General features: G+C 34.7%; 1 protein-coding gene across 1 annotated transcript; it reads right to left on the reverse strand.

Moving 5' to 3' along the window:
• Positions 1 to 8: 8 nt before the first annotated feature.
• On the reverse strand, positions 9 to 4,381 carry LOC143230159 (cofilin/actin-depolymerizing factor homolog). Its single transcript, XM_076463242.1, has 3 exons — positions 4,241 to 4,381; positions 1,605 to 1,885; positions 9 to 727 (listed from the first exon to the last, which is right to left on the reverse strand). Exons 1-3 carry the CDS (start codon positions 4,241 to 4,243, stop codon positions 565 to 567), a joined length of 447 nt encoding a protein of 148 aa, XP_076319357.1. The 5' UTR covers positions 4,244 to 4,381; the 3' UTR covers positions 9 to 564.
• Between the last annotated feature and the right edge of the window lie 18,207 nt (positions 4,382 to 22,588).

Genomic DNA, 22,588 nt, shown 5'->3' on the forward strand with positions numbered 1-22,588 from the left:
CACAAACATGATATTTTCAATATTTATTGGCATAAATTACCTGATGAATTACATGTGCCATTATATTTAGTCTTAGTTGTCAGATTATTCGTGGTAAAAGATTTTGTTGAAAGATATTTCCAAAGCAAAAGCATTACTTAAAGCTTACCATATGACATACTTATAGATTTAATATGTGAAACATATTTCAGTGCAACTATAAAGAAACTAAATTATACATAGTTATTTATGAAAAATAGAAATACATGTTCAGAAACAAAAGATACAATGATCTAAGACTTTGAATTTGCTTTACTAGTTTACAATTACCGATATATCCACACGACAAACTGCAATTAAAACAAAAAAAAATTCAGCATAGAAATATTTTACAGCACAAACATTTACAAAAGATCTGCAAGTCTTAGTAATCACACAAGTTGTTGGGGGGAGGGGGGAATAAACCGATATGAATCAAATGGTAATTGGAGCTCGTGGTCTGAACTCTACTCAACTTGAGTTAAACAGAATCCTGTCCACATTTTGCAAAATTAAATGACAATCAGAAGAATGGGGAATCTTACTTTACTTTCCACCTTTCTTGAGCGATTCATTTACTACCTCTTCCGATACTTCTTCAGAGTCACAAGCTTGTAAACACTTGTAAACTCCTACAAAGGCTTTCTTGAGTGCATCAAAACTAGATGAGTACATCATCTTCTGTTTCACTGCAGCTTTATCTGGGCACCTAGATAAATAATAAATTGTAGACAGTTACCTTTTAAATGTTGAAATATAAAGCTAGACAACTGGATATTAAAACTCATTACTGAGTTAAGGGAATGTTTTCTTTAATACTCATTTTAAATGCAAGTCACAAATAGTTTTTATAAATTTAGTATAAATAATACAGTCGCAAGATTTAATTATCACTCAACCACACTGACAAAATGGATGAAATTAAAAGTACATTTTAAGATCATCTTTTGTTAACTATGTAGTGTAACATAACAGACCACTATTGTAGAGTTGATAAGTGCCAATTTGAGTATCTACCATTGATAGTTTATAACAATAGTCCCATCACAATTTTTTTATTGGTCATACATATCCTATTGCATTACTACAGAACATTATACCAGTCACAGACTGGTTTTTGTTACAGCTCCAAGATTCCAACTGATCCTTTACCTTAACTTGTTTTTTTAAATCTTCAGAGTTCGAAGCTTCCATTATCAATTGAGTTGGTTTTAACTGTTAACTATAGTTATATTTTCTCCTCCCAAATTACGATAACTTGTCCTGAGAAATTAGTATTAATTTGTATTTTAAGTCAGATATTAAATCACATTAGTGATTATCATATTGCTTGATACCTTTTATTTCCTGAAAAAAATTGAAAATATTTCATTACTAATTTACAATTTCACCAGTTACATACAAGGATGTAATGTATCCTCATAACAGTAAATACATATACCGTAAAACACTTCACTGAATTTAGGCATGTATAAACAAGAACACGTTTAGGATTCAGTATACTTTGAAATGCAGTGAATTTTAAATCACAAGTTCTAAACCATAGACCTTTTATATATATTCATCCCAAAAGAAAAAAAACTAACCAGGACATTAGCACTAATCTGTTTACGGTCATATCAGGCTTTTTTTCACTTCCTTCCACTGCCACTCTAACAGGAAAATCGTACACACAATAACGACATTCATTCTTGTACTGTTCGAAAGTTACTAGGAAGTCTTCATAAGTTACATCTCTTTCACCTTTTGCTTCCACCTCAATAATTTTTTCATCTTTGATGTAATATATGATGTATCTATATTTCTTAGACTTCTTTACTTCATCAAAAGAAGTCTTGGATTCTGTTGAAACTGTAACACCAGAAGCCTATTAAAAAAAACACAAAAAAAAACAACTGATATTCATGCATTTAATTCTGATTAAAATAATCCAACTTAAGTATAGGAAAAAAGTTCTTATATCCCACAAATCAATAGATTTTATCATATTGGAACAATTCAAAACAATTTGAATATTGACAACTAACAAATATAGGCAACATTATGTAGTAGATGAAACAGCAAAACAATTAAAATAAAGCCCCTTTGTAAATTATAGTCACTGTAAAAAACAAAAGTTAACATATTAATAACTAAATCCAAGGAAAATGGGATACATGCTATTATTAAGTATACCAAACATTCTTTATCCTGAAATATAAACAAGCATTTCAAACAATACTAAAACAGCAAAATGCGAGATAAACACATTTCAGAGAATATTCAATCAAAAGCACTAAAGATAAATCCTAGTAATAAGGAATATGAAACCTTTTTTACCAAACAATAAATACACTCTTCATAGGAGGTGGAAAAGACTTAAAAATCTTGCATCACACATGGAACTTAGTTGATGCAATAAAACATTTGCAAATTAAAATATTCTAAAATACTAAATCATGTGTACAGATTCATAAGAGTGCATCACTAAGATTTACTTAATTTATGTGTACCTGACTAGCACCTAGATATTGTCATATTACCAAACAAGTTGACAGTATAAATACTTCTTAGGTATACAAATTAGGCAGTACTCCCTAAACTAACCAAAACTAATTGATAGGAACAAAACAAAACAAGAGAATTTTGTATCAAAATCAGTTTTACTTCACATTAGCATTCTTAAATGTGGATATTTTAGAATTTCATAAAACCTTATCACTAATAACTTTTCTAGTTAATTAGACCTCTTCACTCACACTATCTCTTGGGAAACAAACCATTGACAATTCATTACACAAAATTTTAAAATTATTATAAGGTGCTTTTTTTTTTAAATTGTTCCACTGTTTTTATGCATACACCAAAAGCATGAAATTTATTTGACAGCCTTACCTAACAGTTATGTTTAAGATTTTTTAATCTAGTCACTAAAATTGAGAGTTCCCAGCATTTGATTTGGGAAGAGAGAACAACAGTTGGTAGAAGTTTAATATTAATTTCAAATTAAACCAGTCTATTCAAGCTCAAACTGTACATGAATTGCACAGCATGAAGGCCAAGAGTCTCGAGACAGCTGCAACCTAGGTTACATACAATAAATGACGACTGTCCTATTTCAACATTATGTACAAATTATGAAAAGACTACACTTTCAAGAGATGGTTAAATGAATTATCGTAACAAGGTTAATGCTTTCATTCTAATCATCCAACTAACAAATTCCATGTTAGGCCCAAAGTACACAAGTCAAAGCTTAGAAGGCAGGCACATGATTATGAAATTGATGACTAACACATTTGCATCACAGATCCACTTGTAGAAAAAAATATATATACACAAGTTCTGTAATGTTATAGAAAATAAACTAGTTACATTAACTAATTTACCACTCACAAGTACACAACAAAAGTTCCTTTATTTACACTGAACATAAGTGTGACTGTCATAAGAATTTCATACAGAAAACTCTCACATTCTAACTTTAGTCCAAATAGAAAAAAATTATTTAACTTGCATAAAGATGCGGTCTCAAGTCTTAACATGGTTTGACATATTTAAGTTTGAATGTTGTTTCAAATAAGTCAATGTTTTAGGTTGTACTATAATAAAAATGTTAACAATACCAACTCCTAACATGTGGCAACAACTAATCTGGTTAGAAGGCATGGTATGCTAAATTTAGATACCAACAACAAAAACAACCAAGACTCGCAATTCAAATAAACCTAACTACACCTGAAAATAGTAACAACTGAAACTTTGCCAAATTGTTAAATCTAGTGTCATTGCTAAGTAGTAATTAAGTTACGGCGATTTTTTACAGTGTGCACTCGTGGAATAATATTAATACACAAATTTTTAATAGTACAATTAGATCTTACAGTTGAAATTACCCACACAATAATACTAGCAGCAGTCCTTACATTTGTAATCTAATTTAATAATTAGCAACATATATTCACCTGTTAGAGAACTACAATAATTCGCATACCAAATCTAAAGATAAATTAGCATTGAACGTATTACCACTTATCAATGTTAAATTATAATTACTAATACTTCAATGGAAAAACCAAAAAAAAAAGGTTTAGTAAGTGCAAATACGAAATAATACCGGTGTCGACAGGCATTGTTCTAAACTTCTAAGAATAATTAATTAAGGATAGGGCATGAAACAAATATTTATTCATACATTAACATTTTAGCACAAACTAATACACTTTAAATTGGCAAAACTTACCATGTTTGAATTAAAGTAACTTCACTGACAATCTCACTAACGTTCACGTTTCCAAAGGAAGGGTGGTTCTCAGACAACGTAAGCTTCTAAGTAATATAAGGTATATCACTACGCATTCATATTTCTGGAAACCTAACAATCTTTGATTGGTCCCTACGTCATTTTGCGCTTGATATTATGATTAATTATGTAGATAGAGCCGTTCTTTTAAAAATTTCGCAAACACGGAAAAACTTTGCAATTGTATCACTTTACAATACAGGTTTTATTAATACCTTGAAAGTATTAATTTTGTGTTTTTGAAATAAAGGATTATATTTCATATCGCATAAATATGCCGCTTGAAAAGAGATGAGTCAGCGTGCAGAAATTACTACTGCGATGGCCGGAACTTAAAAAGAAGTGTCACGTGAGAGCACGGATACGCTGACCCAATCAACCTTGCATGAGTTGTTTATTACCTTTTAAGGAAGAACACAGTTTGGACGCAGAAATATGGGACAATTACTGGTTTTATTATCATCATAATATTTTTAACAGTAAAGACACCTTCAAATGAGGGCATTAAATCAAGTAAGCCGACACATCAGTTTTTCATGATATGTGTACAAAGTTAATACTATATATTTTATGTGCAAGTATAGTTCATAACCTGCCCGAAATAAATGTGAATAAATCTGAAAATACATAAAAAGTGTCTGTACACAAACATAAACATTTGGATATGATATATATAAAATGTCTCCTATTTCAATATTGTCATTTATATATTTATTACACAAAAAACACTCCCAGTTCATGAATATATTTTTACAAGTTCGAGTAATTTGTAGTCCCAGACTTAAGTGCCAAGCAGTTATGGTATGATGAATCATACGTGGTGATTGTGATAATGTTGCAACAAAGCTTACTATCGTGATCACAGTTTGGTTTGTTTTGAATTTCCCGCAAAGCTACTTGAGGGCTATCTGCGCTAACCGTCCCTAATTTAACAGTGTAAGACTAGAGGGAAGGCAACTAATTATTACCACCCATCGTCAACTTTTGGGTTACTTTTTTTACCAACGAATAGTGAGATTGGCCGTCACATTATAACGCCCCCCACGGCTGTGAAGGCGAGCATGTTTGGTGGGACGAGGATGCGAACCCGCGACCCTCAGATGACGAGTCGAACGCCTTAACCCACCTGGCCATGCCAGGCCAATTGATAAATAATGCAGTAACATTAACAACAGCTCAAGTGGAACAGTGGTGTGTATGCATACTTAGCCTGGTACTAGAATTTGTTTATTTGAAGTTAAGTATAAAGCTACACAATGGGCTTTAAGTGCTATGCACATCAAGGTATCTAAACCCGGTTTCTAGAATTGTAAGTTCGCAGACATGCCGCTGTGCTACTGAGGGGCAGACAACTAGAACGGGGTTGTGATATCCATAATTGGCAGAGCACGAATAGCCTTTTGTTTAGCTTTGCATTTAATAACAAACAACAAGTAAATTACTGACTGTATCACACTTGTTTTTTGTGTCATAATATTTTCTCCCACACCTCCGAAAATACAATATATCACGTCAGGTCCATACAGTCATGAAACGTTTAGACATTTCACATCATGCCAAAAAACAAAGTTCTTTCAACAAAGAATGCAAAATGTCTTGTGCGACTCGTAATCCGAGGGTCGCGGGTTCGCGCCCGCGTCGCGCTAAACATGCTCGCCCTCCCAGCCGTGGGGGTGTATAATGTGACGGTCAATCCCACTATTCGTTGGTAAAAGAGTAGCCCAAGAGTTGGCGGTGGGTGGTGATGACTAGCTGCCTTCCCTCTAGTCTTACACTGCTAAATTAGGGACGGCTAGCACAGATAGCCCTCGAGTAGCTTTGTGCGAAATTTCCAAACAAACAAACTTAATTTAATTAATAAAAAATTATACAGCTTGTAACCCTGTTTATTGAACAATCTTAATATTCAACTAAAACAATAATATATTAAACTTCATGAAAAGGAAGGACGTCGAAAAGTTAGAGTTTTACAGAGTTCTGAAAGATATATATGATTTAAGTAATTTGGATAAATAAAAGGCGATAGAATAATTAACTTAAAATTTAGTGGTGTAAATTTGACTACGATGTCAAAATAGGCTTAGTATTTGTAACGATACTTTAAGATTAGGTATATTTCAAATTACTGATAAAGATAGGTTGTAAATCAAGATAAATACATTTTATTATTAACGTTAGGCATATTGTTAGTTCTAATAAATTATTAACTTATGTTTCTAAGTTCTATACAATCAAAAATAAACTTTTAGAGCGATAAAAATAATATTAGTTCTTAAACCTTACGCTTAGCAGTAATGGTGTTAACAATTGCCTACTATTAATTGGTAATAAGCATTTGTTTTCAGACTATAACTATGAGTACACTGGTTAAGACTAGCATAGGAGTTAAAAGTTCACAGTTTGTTCGGTGCAGTTGGTTAGTTTTAATTGGGAACTCGGTACTTTCATGTACCAAACGACTGGAAGTTAGCTAATGTAACTCCTCTTTCCTCTTTATAATTGTCCCAGTAATTATACACCCACTAGCCTTACATCAGTTGTGGAGAAATTTCGAAAAGTCTGTTAAAAGATGCTTTGCGAAATTATTAAATAAAGTTTAGAATTTTATTGAATAGTTGACATGGTTTCACTAAGGGGAGATCTTGCCTTACAATTTTTTGACAGTCTTCGAAAAGGTTACTGCTTATATAGATGAGGGTAAAGGTGTAGATTTGGTGTACCTGGATTTTCAGAAAGCATTTGACAAGGTGTCACATGAAAGGCTTGTAAAAAATTGTTTTGTACGTGTGTGGGATAAGTTAAAAACTGGGAAGAAGAATAGCAGAATGGAAGAAAACAGAGGTTTGTAACAAATCCAATTCGGTCAAACTGGATTAATGTCATAAGTGGTGTACCTCAAGAGTTCAGTCTTGGGACCTTTGTTCTTTTTTATTTACATCAATGACGTAGATGAAGGAATAGCCAATAAATTACTTAAATTTACCAATAATAAAGTCTTTGGTGTTGTTAGCTATGAAGAGGATACTGCAAATTTACAAAAGGATTTAAGTCATTTAGTGAGTTGGACAGATAAAGAGCAGATAGGTTTTAAGCATAATAATGCATGCGGATTATCATAGTTTGAATTATAAGTAAAATCTGTGTGGGGATAACCTTAACAGTATCATAAAAGATAGGATCTTGGTGTAATAGTAGATCAGTCTCTAAAGCCATCCAAGCAGCGTGTTGTTGCTAGTGGAAGGGCAAATAGGTTACTAGTTAGGCTATTTTTGAAATACAGTGTTCAGTCTTGAGATCCTTACTTTAGGAAAGATATTGAATTGTTGGAAAGGGTTCAGATAGGGTTATTAGGATAGTGCTTAGGGTGGAGAGGTTGTCACACAAAGACTGTTTTCTCTTAATAAAGCAGTATTAGGGGTATCTGATTGTAAAGAAAATTAATAATGTTAATGTATTATTTTTTCCATATTTAACGGTGAACATAGTAAGACTAGGGGGCACAACTATACATTTTGGCAGGGTAGAAGTCATCTCCAACTTAGACAGTTTTATTTTTATAACAGAGTTGTTTTTGTCCTTTAAAATGAGTTGCCTTCAGACGTTGTAGAGGTACTAAATTTAAACTAATTTAAGAAAAAGCTTGGTAAGTATACGAGGTCTGTTCAAAAAATACGCGGACTGACGTCATAAAACAAAATGTACTTTATTTAGAAGTTACAGGTCTGGTACCCCTTCAAAGTACTCTCCTCTCCAACGCACACACTTATCCCAACGGTGTTTCCACTTGTTGAAACAGTCCTGGTACGCTTCTTTTGTAATGTCCTCCAGCTCCTTCGTCGCATTTGCCTTAATCTCGGGAATCGTCTCAAATCTTCTTACTTTCAAGGGTCTTTTGAGTTTGGGGAACAAGAAAAAAATCGCAAGGAGCAAGGTCAGGTGAGTAGGGGGGTGGAGAAGAACAGTGATCGAGTGTTTGGCCAAAAACTCACGAGTTCTGATGGCTGAATTTCGCAGCAACGCGGTGCATCTTCAATTTTTCGATCAAAATCTCGTAACAAGATCCAACTGATATCCCACACTCTTCAGCAAGCTCCTTGACAGTCAGACGTCGATTTGCCCGCACCAGGGTGTTGAATTTGTCGACGTGTGGGTCGTCAGTTGACGTGGAAGGACGTCCAGGACTCTCATCATCTTCAATGGACTGTCGACCATCCTTAAAACGTTCATGCCACTTGAAACATGCCGTACGCTTCGTAGCAACATCACTGTAAGCCGTGTTAAGCATAGCAAAAGTTTCAGTCACAGATTTTCCAAGTTTAACACAAAATTTCACAGCAAGTCGTTGCTCCTTCAGGTCATTCATTCTGAAATCCGCCAAACGAAAAAATCGCACTTCACTTAAAACCGCGTAGCTAATACACAAATGAAGATATCTGCAATCGGGAAATGGCGTCGTTGTCAGCTGATCTGTGCGAACCTAGCGACACCAAGCGGATTCCCCTGGAACCACCTGGAGCTGCGCAATTCAAACAGTCCGCGTATTTTTTGAACAGACCTCGTATTTATGATAAAGACTGGCTTTAAGTTTTTAAAAAAGTTATTTTAGAATGTGGAATAGCTTAGATGGACCAATTGGTCCTATGTTGTCCCAAAACGTTCTGTTACACTTACATAATTCATAACAAAATCACTATAGAAAATTGACAAAAACTATTAATAAATATAAATTACAAATAATATACCACAAATTAAATGTGTTAAACATAATACAATCGCAGCTCTTACTAACAAGATAAAGTGTTTTAAACATTTTTTTCCTTATAATTTTTACTGTCTCTAAGCTACCCAACCACCAAATGTTTTGATGGTTTTCTTTACAGAGACAAAATGTGCTGTTTTCCTTTAGTCTCCTTTATTGTTTTGTTACTGGATGAATTATTCCTTAGTAGATGGTTGAGTATATTCACAGGTGGCTTTGTTCTTTGTGGATCTTTGTGATTGCTCACAACTGGAACCCTGTGTTCTTTAGCAGGTTGACTTGCCTATGGCAAGTCATTTTATCGCTAGTTGATTTAAGTTTATCTTGGATAAAGTCATGATTTTCATCAACATCGTTCCTCTGATCAATGTACACTTGTTAAGATATTCCACCACTTGTCACGAGTAGCAGTGAGAGATATTTATCATACATTTTTTTATACTCATCAGTATAGATGGTTAATTGATCTAAAATTGTATGCTTGTATATTGTGACTATTCCATTGGAAGGTGGATGGAGGGCTGCTACCCTAATCTTTTTTAGTTAAAGGGTTTTATACCCCTCCACAAATAAGGTTGAGTTAATGTTCTGTTCCTAATGTGAATAAAAATCCATGTTCACCAACATCTAGAAAACATCATTGACAAGCTTTATTGGTATAGTTTATGCCTCCTGGTTAAAAACAGCAAGTGCTTTTATATCTGGACAAATAGTCCATCACATCTGTGATTTACTTATTTTTAAAATTACTCTGTAGCAGAGAACTAAGCACATTGAAAATCACTTTCTCAAAAGATGCTTCAAAGCAACACTTCTGTAATTGCCAATGTTGTTTCTTTTATGGATATTTTTGCTGGGAGCATAGTACACATGATTTATACAAATTCTCTATAAATTTGTAGGCATCCAGCCTGGTAAAAGTCGTTCTCTTACTCTCTACAGTTATCTTCTAAACATCAAAGTACCTAGTTTGGAAGTTTGTAGCTACACGAGTAGCTTCACGTTTCCAACATATAGTACATCTTTGTTTTTAAACCGCGTGGAGAATTTGTATGAGAATTTTTCTGTAGTATTCCTGATCTACTGAATGACTGGTTTCAAATTTTTATATTCTGTTTTATCATTTTTAAGTGCAGTATTGAACCACGTTAGTTTTCATCATAATTTGTGGAAGTCCAATCTTTTACTTTTATTGTAAGTTTAGGGTCTTAGTTTAACTTACAGGTAAAAGATACTAAGTTGATAAGAGGTTTCAAATAAAGTATTCACATTACTCTAATGAGTTTGGCATGCATCATTAGACACCTAACTTTGTATTGTTTCTGTGATTTTGTTGTGCTGTTGTTTTATATAAATAAACATCTGTTCCTCTTGTGTCTATCAGTGTCGAGTTTTTCTAACATATGATCTTGTTGGAAAACGGTGATAGCAGGTGCACGACTTAGCCATTATCTTTTTGAAACACAAGTTAAATTAAAACTCAAGTAAATAACAGATTAATTGATTGAACCTCCTAATTAACTTACTTATATTGTAATATATTAACTTTTCTCCAACACTTCTGGAAAATTTAAGACAACACAATCCAGACAATCAGGAAACTACTCTATATCACATGTTATAACCACCTAATGCCAAAATTCTTTCTAGCTAACCGTACAAGTCATCAAAGTCAAAATATTAAAAAACCTAGCCTGCAACAATATTTAATACTTAAAAATGAGGGCAAATATTTAAATTTATCCACTGTCTTTTATGCTGCCTGAAAAAAAAATAGAATATTTACATTATATTACCAAAAATAGTAAAGTAAATAATTTGACAGCGAATCGGAATATTTTATTTCTTTATGAATTGCCATAAGTAATGTTTATTAAAAGATATAAAAGAATATAGATCACGATAACACCATTTGTTTTATTTTAGTATTTGTTGAATTATAAACAAGATGTGTTTGTTTAAATCTGTGTTGTTAAGATATAAAATTATATAATGTGTTATCGGCTCCCTGCTTAACATGGGTATTAGAATTTTATTTTCAGGTTATAAGCCCTCAATCTTACAAATGAACCACGAGGGAGGAGCCAGCAGTATAATACCACTCAGTGGTAAAACAGCAACACAGTTTTTTATAACATTCAAAATTAATAGACAAAAATATAAACAAAGCGTTTATTTCTGCATTCTAAATGCAACTGCTAAACATAAACAAGTGGTTGTTTCGGGTTTAAGCATTTGGGATGCAACAAAACTTTGTTGATGTAGACTAAATATTTTGTTCACCATAGTATGCATCAGTAAAACTCTTATAGACAAAAACCTTTTGCCTCCTACGCTTGCTGATAAAGCAATATATCATTTTGGTGTCTAGTGACAAACCAGTAGAAGCGAGAAAATTATTGAAAGGTCACGCATTATATTTTTAAAATTTAATGTTTTGTTCTTTAGGGGGAGTGTTTACAATATATGATTTTTTTTTCAAATTCCATTAAAGTTTAGGCCTCCATGAACTCTCAAAACATTATAGTACATAGAAGACTATTACAATATAAAAATGCCAGGTAAGTGAGTTAGTTTATCATTCAGTGCTACTAATAACAGCATCGCACAATCGAAAAACCAATAGACTATGATTAAAAGGTACCATGAGAGACACATTAGGCTTATTTCAAAATCATATAAAGTGAATAGGTGGAATAACGTGCAAAAAACTATTTATTTTTCTGCCTGTTTAAAAGAACTGGCTTCAAACATATTAAACAATCTTCCAAGTCACAGCCAATGCAAATACCAAGCACTGGTAGCTGCCTTATCTAAAAGGTTCAGAATGTTCAAAAGCACTGAACAGAAGAAAAAAAGCGATCTTAGATGAATTTATGGACAATTTAAAAAAGGCTCGCCCAATTTTTCTACCTAATGCTCCATAATTCCAGAATGGAATTCATGTAACGTAATCAATTCATTTCGGCCTGGCATGGCCTAGCGTGTAAGGCGTGCGACTCGTAATCCGAGGGTCGCAGGTTCGCATCCCCGTCGCGCCAAACATGCTCGCCCTCCCAGCCGTGGGGGCGTTATAATGTTACGGTCAATCCCACTATTCGTTGGTAAAAGAGAAGCCCAAGAGTTGGCGTTGGGTGGTGATGACTAGCTGCCTTCCCTCTAGTCTTACACTGCTAAATTAGGGACGGCTCAGTGCAGTGGGCTAACAACCTACTCACTTAAATATACTGTTCAAAAAAAGAAACGCAAAAGGCAAAATTTGAGACAAATTGTTAACAAGTTTATTCCGGGTAGTTCTGTATGACATGTGTGAAACTTTGCACATTCACTGCTGAACATCCAAAGTCTGCAAAGGCGAAGTCCACGCTCACCAGTTGAAGTTTAACGTCACTCAACGTCAATAACGAGTATGCCCCCCGTGAGCATCAATAACTGCTTGGCATCTCCTGCACATGGAAGCGATTAGATGACGAATCACATCCTGTGGAATGGCTGTCCACTCAGCCTGCAAAGCTGTTGCAATCTGCGGTAGAGTCTGCGGTTGAGGTTGTCACCGTCGCAGACGTCGGTCCAACTCGTCCCAAAGATGTTCGATGGGATTTAAATCTGGTGATCTGGAGGGCCATGGAAGAACGTTGATGTTGTGGTGTCTCAAGAAGACAGTGGTGAGTCGGGCTGTGTGAGAACGGGCGTTGTCATGTTGAAAATGTCGTTGACGTTCACCATTATGGGTTGCACATTGGGCCTAAAAATCTCGTCGACGGTTGCGTACGGTCTGATCGGAAATCCTACGCAGCCCTGGTATGGTTGAGGCAGTAGACGTCGCAGTGGTGGTCCTATCCCGAAGGTGACGTAACTGGATGTAGCGATCTTGTGCGGGCGTGGTCACACGAGGTCTGCCAGATCGTGGACGGTCACGAGTTGATCCATGTTGTTGGTGACGATTCCATAGCCTTGTAATGGTGCTTGGGTGGACATTAACAGCTCTGGCAACATCTAATCGAGATTCGCCTGCTTCCAAGTGACCAATGGCGTTGTTGCATTGTGCTTCAGTCAGTCTTGGCGTAACTGTATTGCGTTTCGGTGGTTTAACACTAAGCTATGGAAACCGAGAACCCGCCACTTTTATAGGGATTTTGCACATGTTGCACTTGCAGAACATGCAGATCTCTCAAACAAATTTATTGGACACGAATGCGTTTTGGCGAAAAATCCGATGTTTTCCTCCGTTTTCAAAGCGCACAACTTTTATTGTCATTTTGGTCTGACAATTAGTGCCTTAACACGTGTAATATTACATACTCTGAGCTTGTAACGTTATTACATATATTTCTCTTTAAAATAACAAAAATATCCCTTTTGCGTTTCTTTTTTTGAAGAGTATACTTGTTGAAGAATCCGCAAGCGATTGCGGCCCTATGTTTTTTAGATGGAATTTAATGGTGATAACTAACTAATGAATTCATATATGACATAACAGATTAGGATACGCACATTAGCTCATATATGACGTAACAGATTAGGATATGCACATTAGGCCAAATGGAATTCCAGTCCAGTAAAATTAAAATTAAACGACCAAGGACACCATCTTAATGAAGGAGTAATCAGATCAAGCAGCAGTCCAACATCAACGCTTTCTGACAATAGTTTAGAAGAACTGAAAGGATTTATTAACTATTAAGTTACAACGCATGGACATAAACGTAAATACACTGCAATACAGTAGGTGTTTCATGTGTAGCTTTATAGGACATATTGGCAGGAACTGAAGATGCAAGTCTGTAGGAAGTAAAATTCCTCTCAAAGAAAGTCAGAGAAAAGGGTGAGTATTAAAAACACGGCCATTGTATCCAAGACCGTAAAGATGAATTGATGTGAACAGCAAGTGGACATGGCGTTCGAACAAGGGGAAAATTGGAAGTTACTCCTGATGTAGAGATGAGCGGTTAGACTAGCTGCAAATAACTTCACAATCTATGACTAGAAATTCCCTGTATGTTACAATATAAATACTATACTAGAAGTTGAACATCCAGTGACAATAAGCAGGGCAGCCATTGCATCACTAAGAAGTGAAATACTCATAAATGGACTTGTTAAAAAATAAATTTATATCTAGTGACTGAAGTATAGTATAAACAAACATTCCAGTGTATTCTGCTGATAATTTGTTAGAAGAGCTGTTGTAGATCTAAAGAATAAAGATGTTATCATTTAGGCCATGAACAAATGAAATTCCAGTCAAGTCTAGAAGGAATACGACAAGAAGAGGAGTTGTACTTGTAGTACATCCACATCAAAGAACACCAGAAGTAGTCATCTTTGAGGTGAGGTGTAGGAAGCCTATTGCCAAGTCATAACGACATCTTACCACCTCATTTACAAGAACTGTATTCAATGTACCCCATGACTTAAGATAAACAAATAAAATATATATATTAATTGATACTGAAGATGTAGCCTCAGTACATCAATTGGTCAGGCAACTTTTACTTTCAAAACAGGCTGAGACTTTCAAATAGATGGAATTTATGATGGAACAAAGAGTAATAGAACCAAGTACTAGTCTTTGGGTATCACCTGCTGCACTTGTGAAGAAGAATGAATTTACAAATTTCTGTATGTAACAAACAATTATGTTTATTCAATTCCAAGGATCATCTCTATTTTGCGTTTTCCATCTGGATCAAAATGGCTTTCAACGTTTGATCTTAAAACTGGATATCAGCAAATGCAAGTCAATGAAGTAAATGGAGAGAAAGTAGCCTTTACTGTTAGAAATGAACTGTAGCTATTATGTTTAAATTGGATATATATTACTCTTGTTACATTTTAAAGACTATTGGAGTGTACTCTTAAATACCCTAGAAGATTCTTCTCATCTATTTGGATTACACAATATCCTAAGAAAAGTTACTTGATAAGAGTTCTGAGTCATTTAAGAAAAGAGAACCTTAAGCTGATTCCTAAGAAATATTCATTATATCATCAATAGGTGAGTTTCATGAGACACATAATCAGCAATTGGCTGACACTAAGTAACCGAGATGAGGAAGAGGATATTTGAGATTGTGTTGTTGTTATCATTGTAAAATTATTTTCTGACACAGCTCATCTACTGCACAGGTTATTTGAAAAGCTAAATATGTTTTGTTAGACTATTGATTGTTTAAAATGAATTAATCACTACTCTCGAAGATTCAATCAGATACAAATGTAAGTTATTTTACCTTTTTCATTTTCGTCACTACCTATATGCATAAATGTTTACACTCCAAATAGAAATTGAAGCGAAGCATTAAAGTGGCTGCTGAGTTTTTTGCAATCCAGAAGAACATACAGCAAGATGGATCCAGAAACTTCAGGAATACGATATTCATCTAGGCTTTCCTATCCATTAAAGTAAGTTAAACAATAAAAACTCGACGTCAGGCCTTATAATTAAAATATTTGTTAAACATCCCTTAAATTATTTTAAATTAACCGCATCTACCACATATGAAAGCAAGCTGCACTAAAGACCAACCACTACTTTAAAATAAGCTTTATTAGCTGAAGATGAATTATTATCCTCCAAAATTTATGCTTGTGTCTTCCAGGCTTATGATCCTCACCATTAGGTACGAAAAACAACGATGCAGCAGCACGTAAACACGTCAATAAGTTCCCTCTGATTTTCTGTTTTTAAAGAGAAAACAAGTTTAGATATCTTGATCTGTCCTCGTATGACGACCTTCCCATCCTAGGTATCGTTTTCTTAGTCCTTCTATGAACTTTTTTCCAATGATTCAATATCTTATTCTCAATATTTCTTAGATAAAGCCTAAAATCCTATTTGCCCTGTATATAGCAACAACACATTGCATGGATAATTTAATAGACTGATCTACCAGTACATTAGTTCTTTCTCTTCCATAACTTTTGGATATGTTGGATTTATGCGAGTTTCGCCAGAGCCAATTTCTTTCTATATTCTTATCCCCTTCTTAACTATTTTGAAACATAGCACCTGCATCATGGCGTTGTTGAATGAGTAACTGTGACGATACAGAAACTTATTAGGAAATAATTTTATGAAAATTACAATTCATATGGCTACCTTGTCAACCAGAATCATTCTAGGGTACACCTTGAAATGTCTAAGTTAAAAGTGATCTTGATATGTGTTTAGATCTTCACTGACTCTCCAGCTTTGTGCATTAAATATGACACAAAGTTGTTCTTGTATTCTGAGGCCTGCAAGGTAGAAGTCAAATAACAACAAAGTTCAACAGAAGATGTCATTCTTTGGCTTTGAATGAGTTGTGAAGAATGAAAGAGGCTGGGCACAATACATAACAATGTGAAATAATGTCTATTCACACAAACAATCAATTGCGACAAATGTAACAAAGAACGATTAAGAAGTTCCAATGGATTAATAAATCTCTAAGTCTGTGAGAAAACTTTTCGAGACTGTGAAAACACATCATATACACGAGACAATAATTCTGTTCTTTCCCAGCTCACGTTCGTTGCCTTCCTCACTCTTAACTGTTCCCATCAGAAATAAGGAAAGTTGTTTGATGCACCACATGACAAAACGTGTAAAATATCATTATCTATTTTGACATAATATGTTCTGCTATACAGAAATAGTCCCCATGATACTGTAAATAACTGACACAGAATAACAGACAACTATGGCAAAGAGGACTTAATTCCAAACCTGAACAAAACTTTTATGTTAAACTTATCAATCCTAGATAGAAAAATAGCGAAAAATTTTATGTTAATTAAATAATAGAGTAGAAAATACGGAGTGTATCTGGACATCTCTACTTTTCTCAATGTCCTCAGACCATCCTTGACCGTCTCTAATTTCAAAATTTAAAATCTAGTGAAACAATCTCGTGCATTGGTCAAGACAACAATGTAATTTTCTCTTGTTGTTGTAAAACACCTACTTAGAAAGTAAGGCAGATGAAACAAAGAACGTGACTTTATAAGATAATGGTACATGGAAACTCAAAAACAAACATTTTAATACATAAAGCTATAACTAAACCTCAGAAAATTAATCATACCCTTTACAATCACGTCAAAGTGCCACATAAAATACTCTTTTTCACGAACAGCTAACCTCCATTGTTCTTTGTTATCCAAGGTAATGCTGTGAAATGTTTTTGAGACTTTTGAAGATTATTAAAAATTCGTATTTCCGTACACATACTATACTGCAAGCGTGTTTGGTATTTAACGTTTTCTTTATAGACCACAATATTCTGATGCGTCTGATTTGAAAATCATCTTGAAGAGTGGTGACCGAATAAAAGAAAAATTAATTTCACTGGCCGTCACGAAAGTATACTTACGAACATAACAGACGTATTCTTCTTTATTACGTTTGAAATTGTAATATAAGTAGGAATATCGAATAAGAACGAATTTTACAACGTAACGAACATAAAAGAAAGTACAAGAAATACGTGAATCTGGATTCTTTAAAGTTATTTCTTTTTTATCACGATGTAAAAACAAATAAAACTTGGCCATGGAAACTGATTTTTTTTTTTCATAAATGCTTCTAATAAACAACAGTATAGTATTAAAGTGCTGATGATGATACAAGTTGGGAAATGCTTTTACCTGAACACCAAGGGTATAACCCCCTACCAGTATGTATATCTTCGGCCCGGCATGGCCAAGCGCGTAAGGCGCACGACTCGTAATTCGCGGGTTCGAGCCCGCGTCGCGCCAAACATGCTCGCCCTCCCAGCCGTGGGGGCGTTATAATGTGACGATCGATCCCACTTTTCGTTGGTAAAAGAGTAGCCCAAGAGTTGGTGGGTGGAGATGACTAGTTGCCTTACCTCTAGTCTTACACTGCTAAATTAGGGACGGCTAGCACAGATAGCCCTCGAGTAGCTTTGTGCGAAATTCCAAAACAAACAAACAAAATGTATATCTTGTTTCTGTTTCTTCTTACGTCATGATACTGCTAAAAAAAACACTTAAGCCTAAACAGTAATTATAGAGACGTGCCATTATGTAACATATACACTATTGTTATTTTCTCTATGGTTATTACCTTCGCTTTGCTTCTTCTTTGTGGGTATTTGGGTATGTTTAATTTTTAAATACCCAGGAGAGTCAGGTGCACAAGATCCCTTCCTCCAAATGGTTATCAGCTGTATTTTTAATGTTGTAATTTAAATGTTTGCTAGAGGGCGCGTCTCGTTAGGATCAGATTAGTCGTTGTGCATATCTATGTTAAAAAGTTCTTTACTAGGAAATACGAAGGGGTTGGTTCTGTATATAAGTTGATCAAACCCTCACCTAAATGAAGAAAGTAACAACAAACGTATTTACGTGTATTAGGTGTTTAAACTTACCACTGATCCACCGGAAGACCTTGATATTTTCCGGTATGTTCTACATTTATTTCCTATGTATCCAAATGTGCTATAAACTACCATTACACCAGTTTGTATAATATATTCATAAGTATTGCAAACAAGAAGACATGAGAAGCCGGAAACAAACAGTAAATGGAACAGCGTAGAACTCTTTGTTGAATGTTCGCAAAATATGAATAATTTACAAAAATGATTCCTCATATTTATACGATTTGTTTGTTTATTTGTTTTTTGAATTTCGCGGAAAGCTACTCGAGGGCGATCTGTGCTAGCCGTCCCTAATTTAGTAGTGTAAGACCAGAGGGAAGGCAGCTAGTCATCACCACCCACCGCCAACTCTTGGGCTACTCTTTTACCAACGAATAGTGGGATTGACCGTGACATTATAGCACCCCCCATGACTGAAAGGGCGAGCAAGTTTGGTGCGACAGGGATTCGAACCCGCGACCTTCAGCTTACGAGTCGAATGCCTTAACCCACCCGAATTTATTAACTATTTTGTTATTGATCCATTTGCAAATACTGTTTTACAATTATTCGAATTTATCGAACTATACAAACAGAATCATATGAACCGCACCTTTAGTATGAATAAAGAACGTAAAGAAAAACAAGAGTAAACAGTTTTGTAATCCACTAAAATAGGTTTCTAGAAATAATTTCGACACTCATATAACTAATATTTTGAGTCATCAGAACTAATTATTGTTTTTGTAACATTGATTCAGCTAATTATCCCATTTTATATAATTTTGTATAACCGGATTGTTGACCCAACAACATACAAAGAACTTTCAAGTCTCCACAGAGTAGTCAACCATGTTCTTTGCATTTTATTTCGAACTTTCAAGTCTCCACAGAGTAGTCAACCATGTTCTTTGTATTTTATTTCGTTTAGTTTTGTGCTTCCCAGTGGCACAGCGGTATTTCTGCGGACTCACATTGCTAAACACCGAGTTCCGATACCCGTGGTGGGCAGAGTACAGATAGCCCATTGTGTAGCTTTGTGCATAATTCTAAACAAACAATTTAGTTTTGTTTTTGAATAGGCCCGGCATGGCCAAGCGTGTTAAGGCGTTCGACTCGTAATCCGAGGGTCACGGGATCGAATCCCGGTCGCACCAAACATGCCCGCCCTTTCAGCCATGGAAGGCGTTATAATGTGACCGTAAATCCCACTATTCGTTGATAAGAGAAGCCCCAGAGTTGACGGTGGGTGGTGATGACTAGTTGCCTTCCCTCTAGTCTTACACTGCTAAATTAGGGACGGCTAAAATTGTTTTTGAATTTAGTGTAAAGCTACACAAAGAATATCTACGCTAGCCGTCCCTAACCGTAAACCTTCGATAAAATACCAAGGAAGTTCCAGACTAGAAAGAAGACTACATTGTTTGTAAGCTTGTAAAACTTTTGTACATAGATCATTGTTTGTAATAACTGTTATTGTAAATTGTATTATTGTTTGTATTATTAAAGAAACTGTATTATATATGTGAAAGAAATAAAAGAAGCTTAATTTATTTCGAAAAAATAGAAGTTTAAATATTACGTTTTAGTTGAAGCGATGTTGCAATTATTTCTTCGAAGGGAGATTGAAAACTGCCTGGAAGAGCCACTTCCACTGCTGTAAAAGTCTCAAGAGTAACTAAAAACAAAATTAAGAGTAACAAATATTTTTATTTCTTGCTTTTGAAGCTCATACGTCATATTGTGTTGTAGCCTACAGAGTGCATAATTCTTCTCATGATTCACGGCATGTGTATCATTTACTCACATCACAACAGTACAAATTGTTTCTACTGACTGACTGACAGATAACACATTACTGTGCAATGTTAAACTGCAGCTGGAGATTGCCATGGAGATTTATTTGAGAATATAGTGAGCATTTATAGTTTCTGTGTAACTAAATTCTCCATAAAAAGTCATAGCAATGAACAAATACATGTTTAGACTAAGACACAACTCCTATTAAGTGCTTATAAAATTGTACCAGTAGAAAAGTAGCTTTTCAAAATAAAACTTATACATTTAAAAGATCGTTTCAAATAAACGTTTAATTCTTTTTAAGTAATTATTCTGCTAATGTGCATAATAAAATTTAATATTATGTGTATAATTTTTTTTATTTCTTCACTTCATACATAATATAGGGGTTAGCTCCCTAAAGACGCCGACTGTATAGTGTACAAAGCATTAAATATCTACATGTTACATCTATTATTTGCTAGTAATTCCTGTTTCATCCTGTTCTTAAGTTTTTTTAAGGAATACCGTGTATGTGTAAGAAAGCTAACTTCAAGGGATAAAGATAATATAGTTGGTAATTGAAATATGGTGTAAAGTATAGAAGAAATAAACCGATCTTTTGATAACCTACGACTTCGCAGTACTTTATTTAGTATTCTACAAATAAGAATTACAAATGGCTCTTTTAAGAGGATTGTATTTTCTTTGTAAGCCTAAGATACATGCTTTTTTGTGTATTTCTATATGTTTACAGTCTTAGCAGTCTATAGTCAAGGTTTTAAAGTGTTAGTTGAACTGAATATTTAGTAGTCAAGGTGCTATTTGCTCGAACGTTCTATTAAGGTTTAAGCAATTCCTTGCGATCTCTATTATGAACTGTTATAGTGGTTCGTGGTTCAGGAAACAAGTATGAAGAGCATCGCTTCAAATTAATACATGACGACGAAGAAAGTTCGACAATCTTTTTGTCATCTTGAACGTATGTTTTCAACAGGAACTGTTATTAAAATCCTCCAACTATAATTTCATACCAATATATCTTTTAAATTGGAGGTTTTCTTTTGACGAAATATGAGTTAATTTGTCTCCAAGGGAACAAAATGCAAGAATATCTACAGATGATAGGTTTATATAACAACTAATTTGAAATGTAAACAATCTAATTCCTAAATGTTTTTGCATCAGCGAATAACAACAAGTTAAGAAATCGATAATTTAAAATTTCAGCTTTTACTGTATTCAGCAATGCCCAAAACTAAAAACATTTGCTATATTTGTTCTACGAAATCTAAAAAAAAAATACCGGATGCCGTTATTCATGAACTGAGCGGTGCTAGAAAGTGTTATGTGTAACTAATCGCTAAGCCTATAAATGCTATGCAGAACTGCTTAGGTAGGAAATTGGACTTTGTATGAATGTGTTTTGTTTGTTAGTCTGTTTTTGAATTTCGCACAAAGCTACTCGAGGGCTATCTGTTCTAGCCGTCCCTAATTTAGCAGTGTAAGACTAGAGGGAAGGCAGCTAGTCATCACCACCCACCGCCAACTCTTGGGCTACTCTTTTACCAACGAATAGTGGGATTGACCGTAACATTATACGCCCCCACGGCTGGGAGGGCGAGCATGTTTAGCGCGACGCGGGCGCGAACCCGCGATCCTCGGATTACGAGTCGCACGCCTTACGCACTTGGCCATGCCAGGCCCTCGGGACTGGTGGACGACCGCAGTCTTCCAGTACGCCCTTTATGGACGTCTTGGACAATTCCATTTGTTTCAAACTTATCTCTAATGCGAGTAATGGTGAGTTGCGTTGGTGGATCTGTTTGAAACTCCCTTCTAAACAGTCTTTACACTTCAGCTACGTTCTCACACTTCCAGTAGCACCTTAAGATAAATTTCCTTTTCTTAAAGATCAGTCTTGTTTCTGTCATTACTTCAAATCAGTTGCACCTGTAAAAAAAGAAAGTTTGAGTGAGTTATAATTATTCAAAGTGGGTATACATGTTTTTGGGACATCCTGTATATGAGTATAAATTTTATGATTTTGTAACAGGAATACTGGAGCAAGCGAGAGAACGTAATTAAAATGAGGCATAAAGTAAGTTAACATTACAAATTTTTCAGTGCTAATATAAAGAACGTTTACTAAAGCGACTTTGGAACCTCGCTGGTTATGGATCAAACACAAGATAGAAAAGTCTTTAATGTTCAAGTCTTTCAGTAATAGAAAATGTTTTCAACCTTTGGTTTTTATTTATTTATTTTAGATTTTTAAAAAGTAAGTCGATAAAAATACTTTATTTTAGGCTAACTGTTTAAAACAATATTACTCTACAAGGCTCTTGTAGAGAGACAGTGAGACAGTGTTAAATTTACGGA

The sequence above is a fragment of the Tachypleus tridentatus genome, chromosome 1, assembly GCF_004210375.1.
Source record: "Tachypleus tridentatus isolate NWPU-2018 chromosome 1, ASM421037v1, whole genome shotgun sequence".
Classification (NCBI taxonomy): domain Eukaryota; kingdom Metazoa; phylum Arthropoda; class Merostomata; order Xiphosura; family Limulidae; genus Tachypleus; species Tachypleus tridentatus.

What these genes read in the sequence shown, in the direction of transcription:
- LOC143230159 (XM_076463242.1), bottom strand. An exon ending in AGATTAGTGCTAATGTCCTG is followed by an intron (nt 728 to 1,604) that starts GTTAGTTTTTTT and finishes TTATTTATCTAG; the next exon opens with GTGCCCAGATAAAGCTGCAG.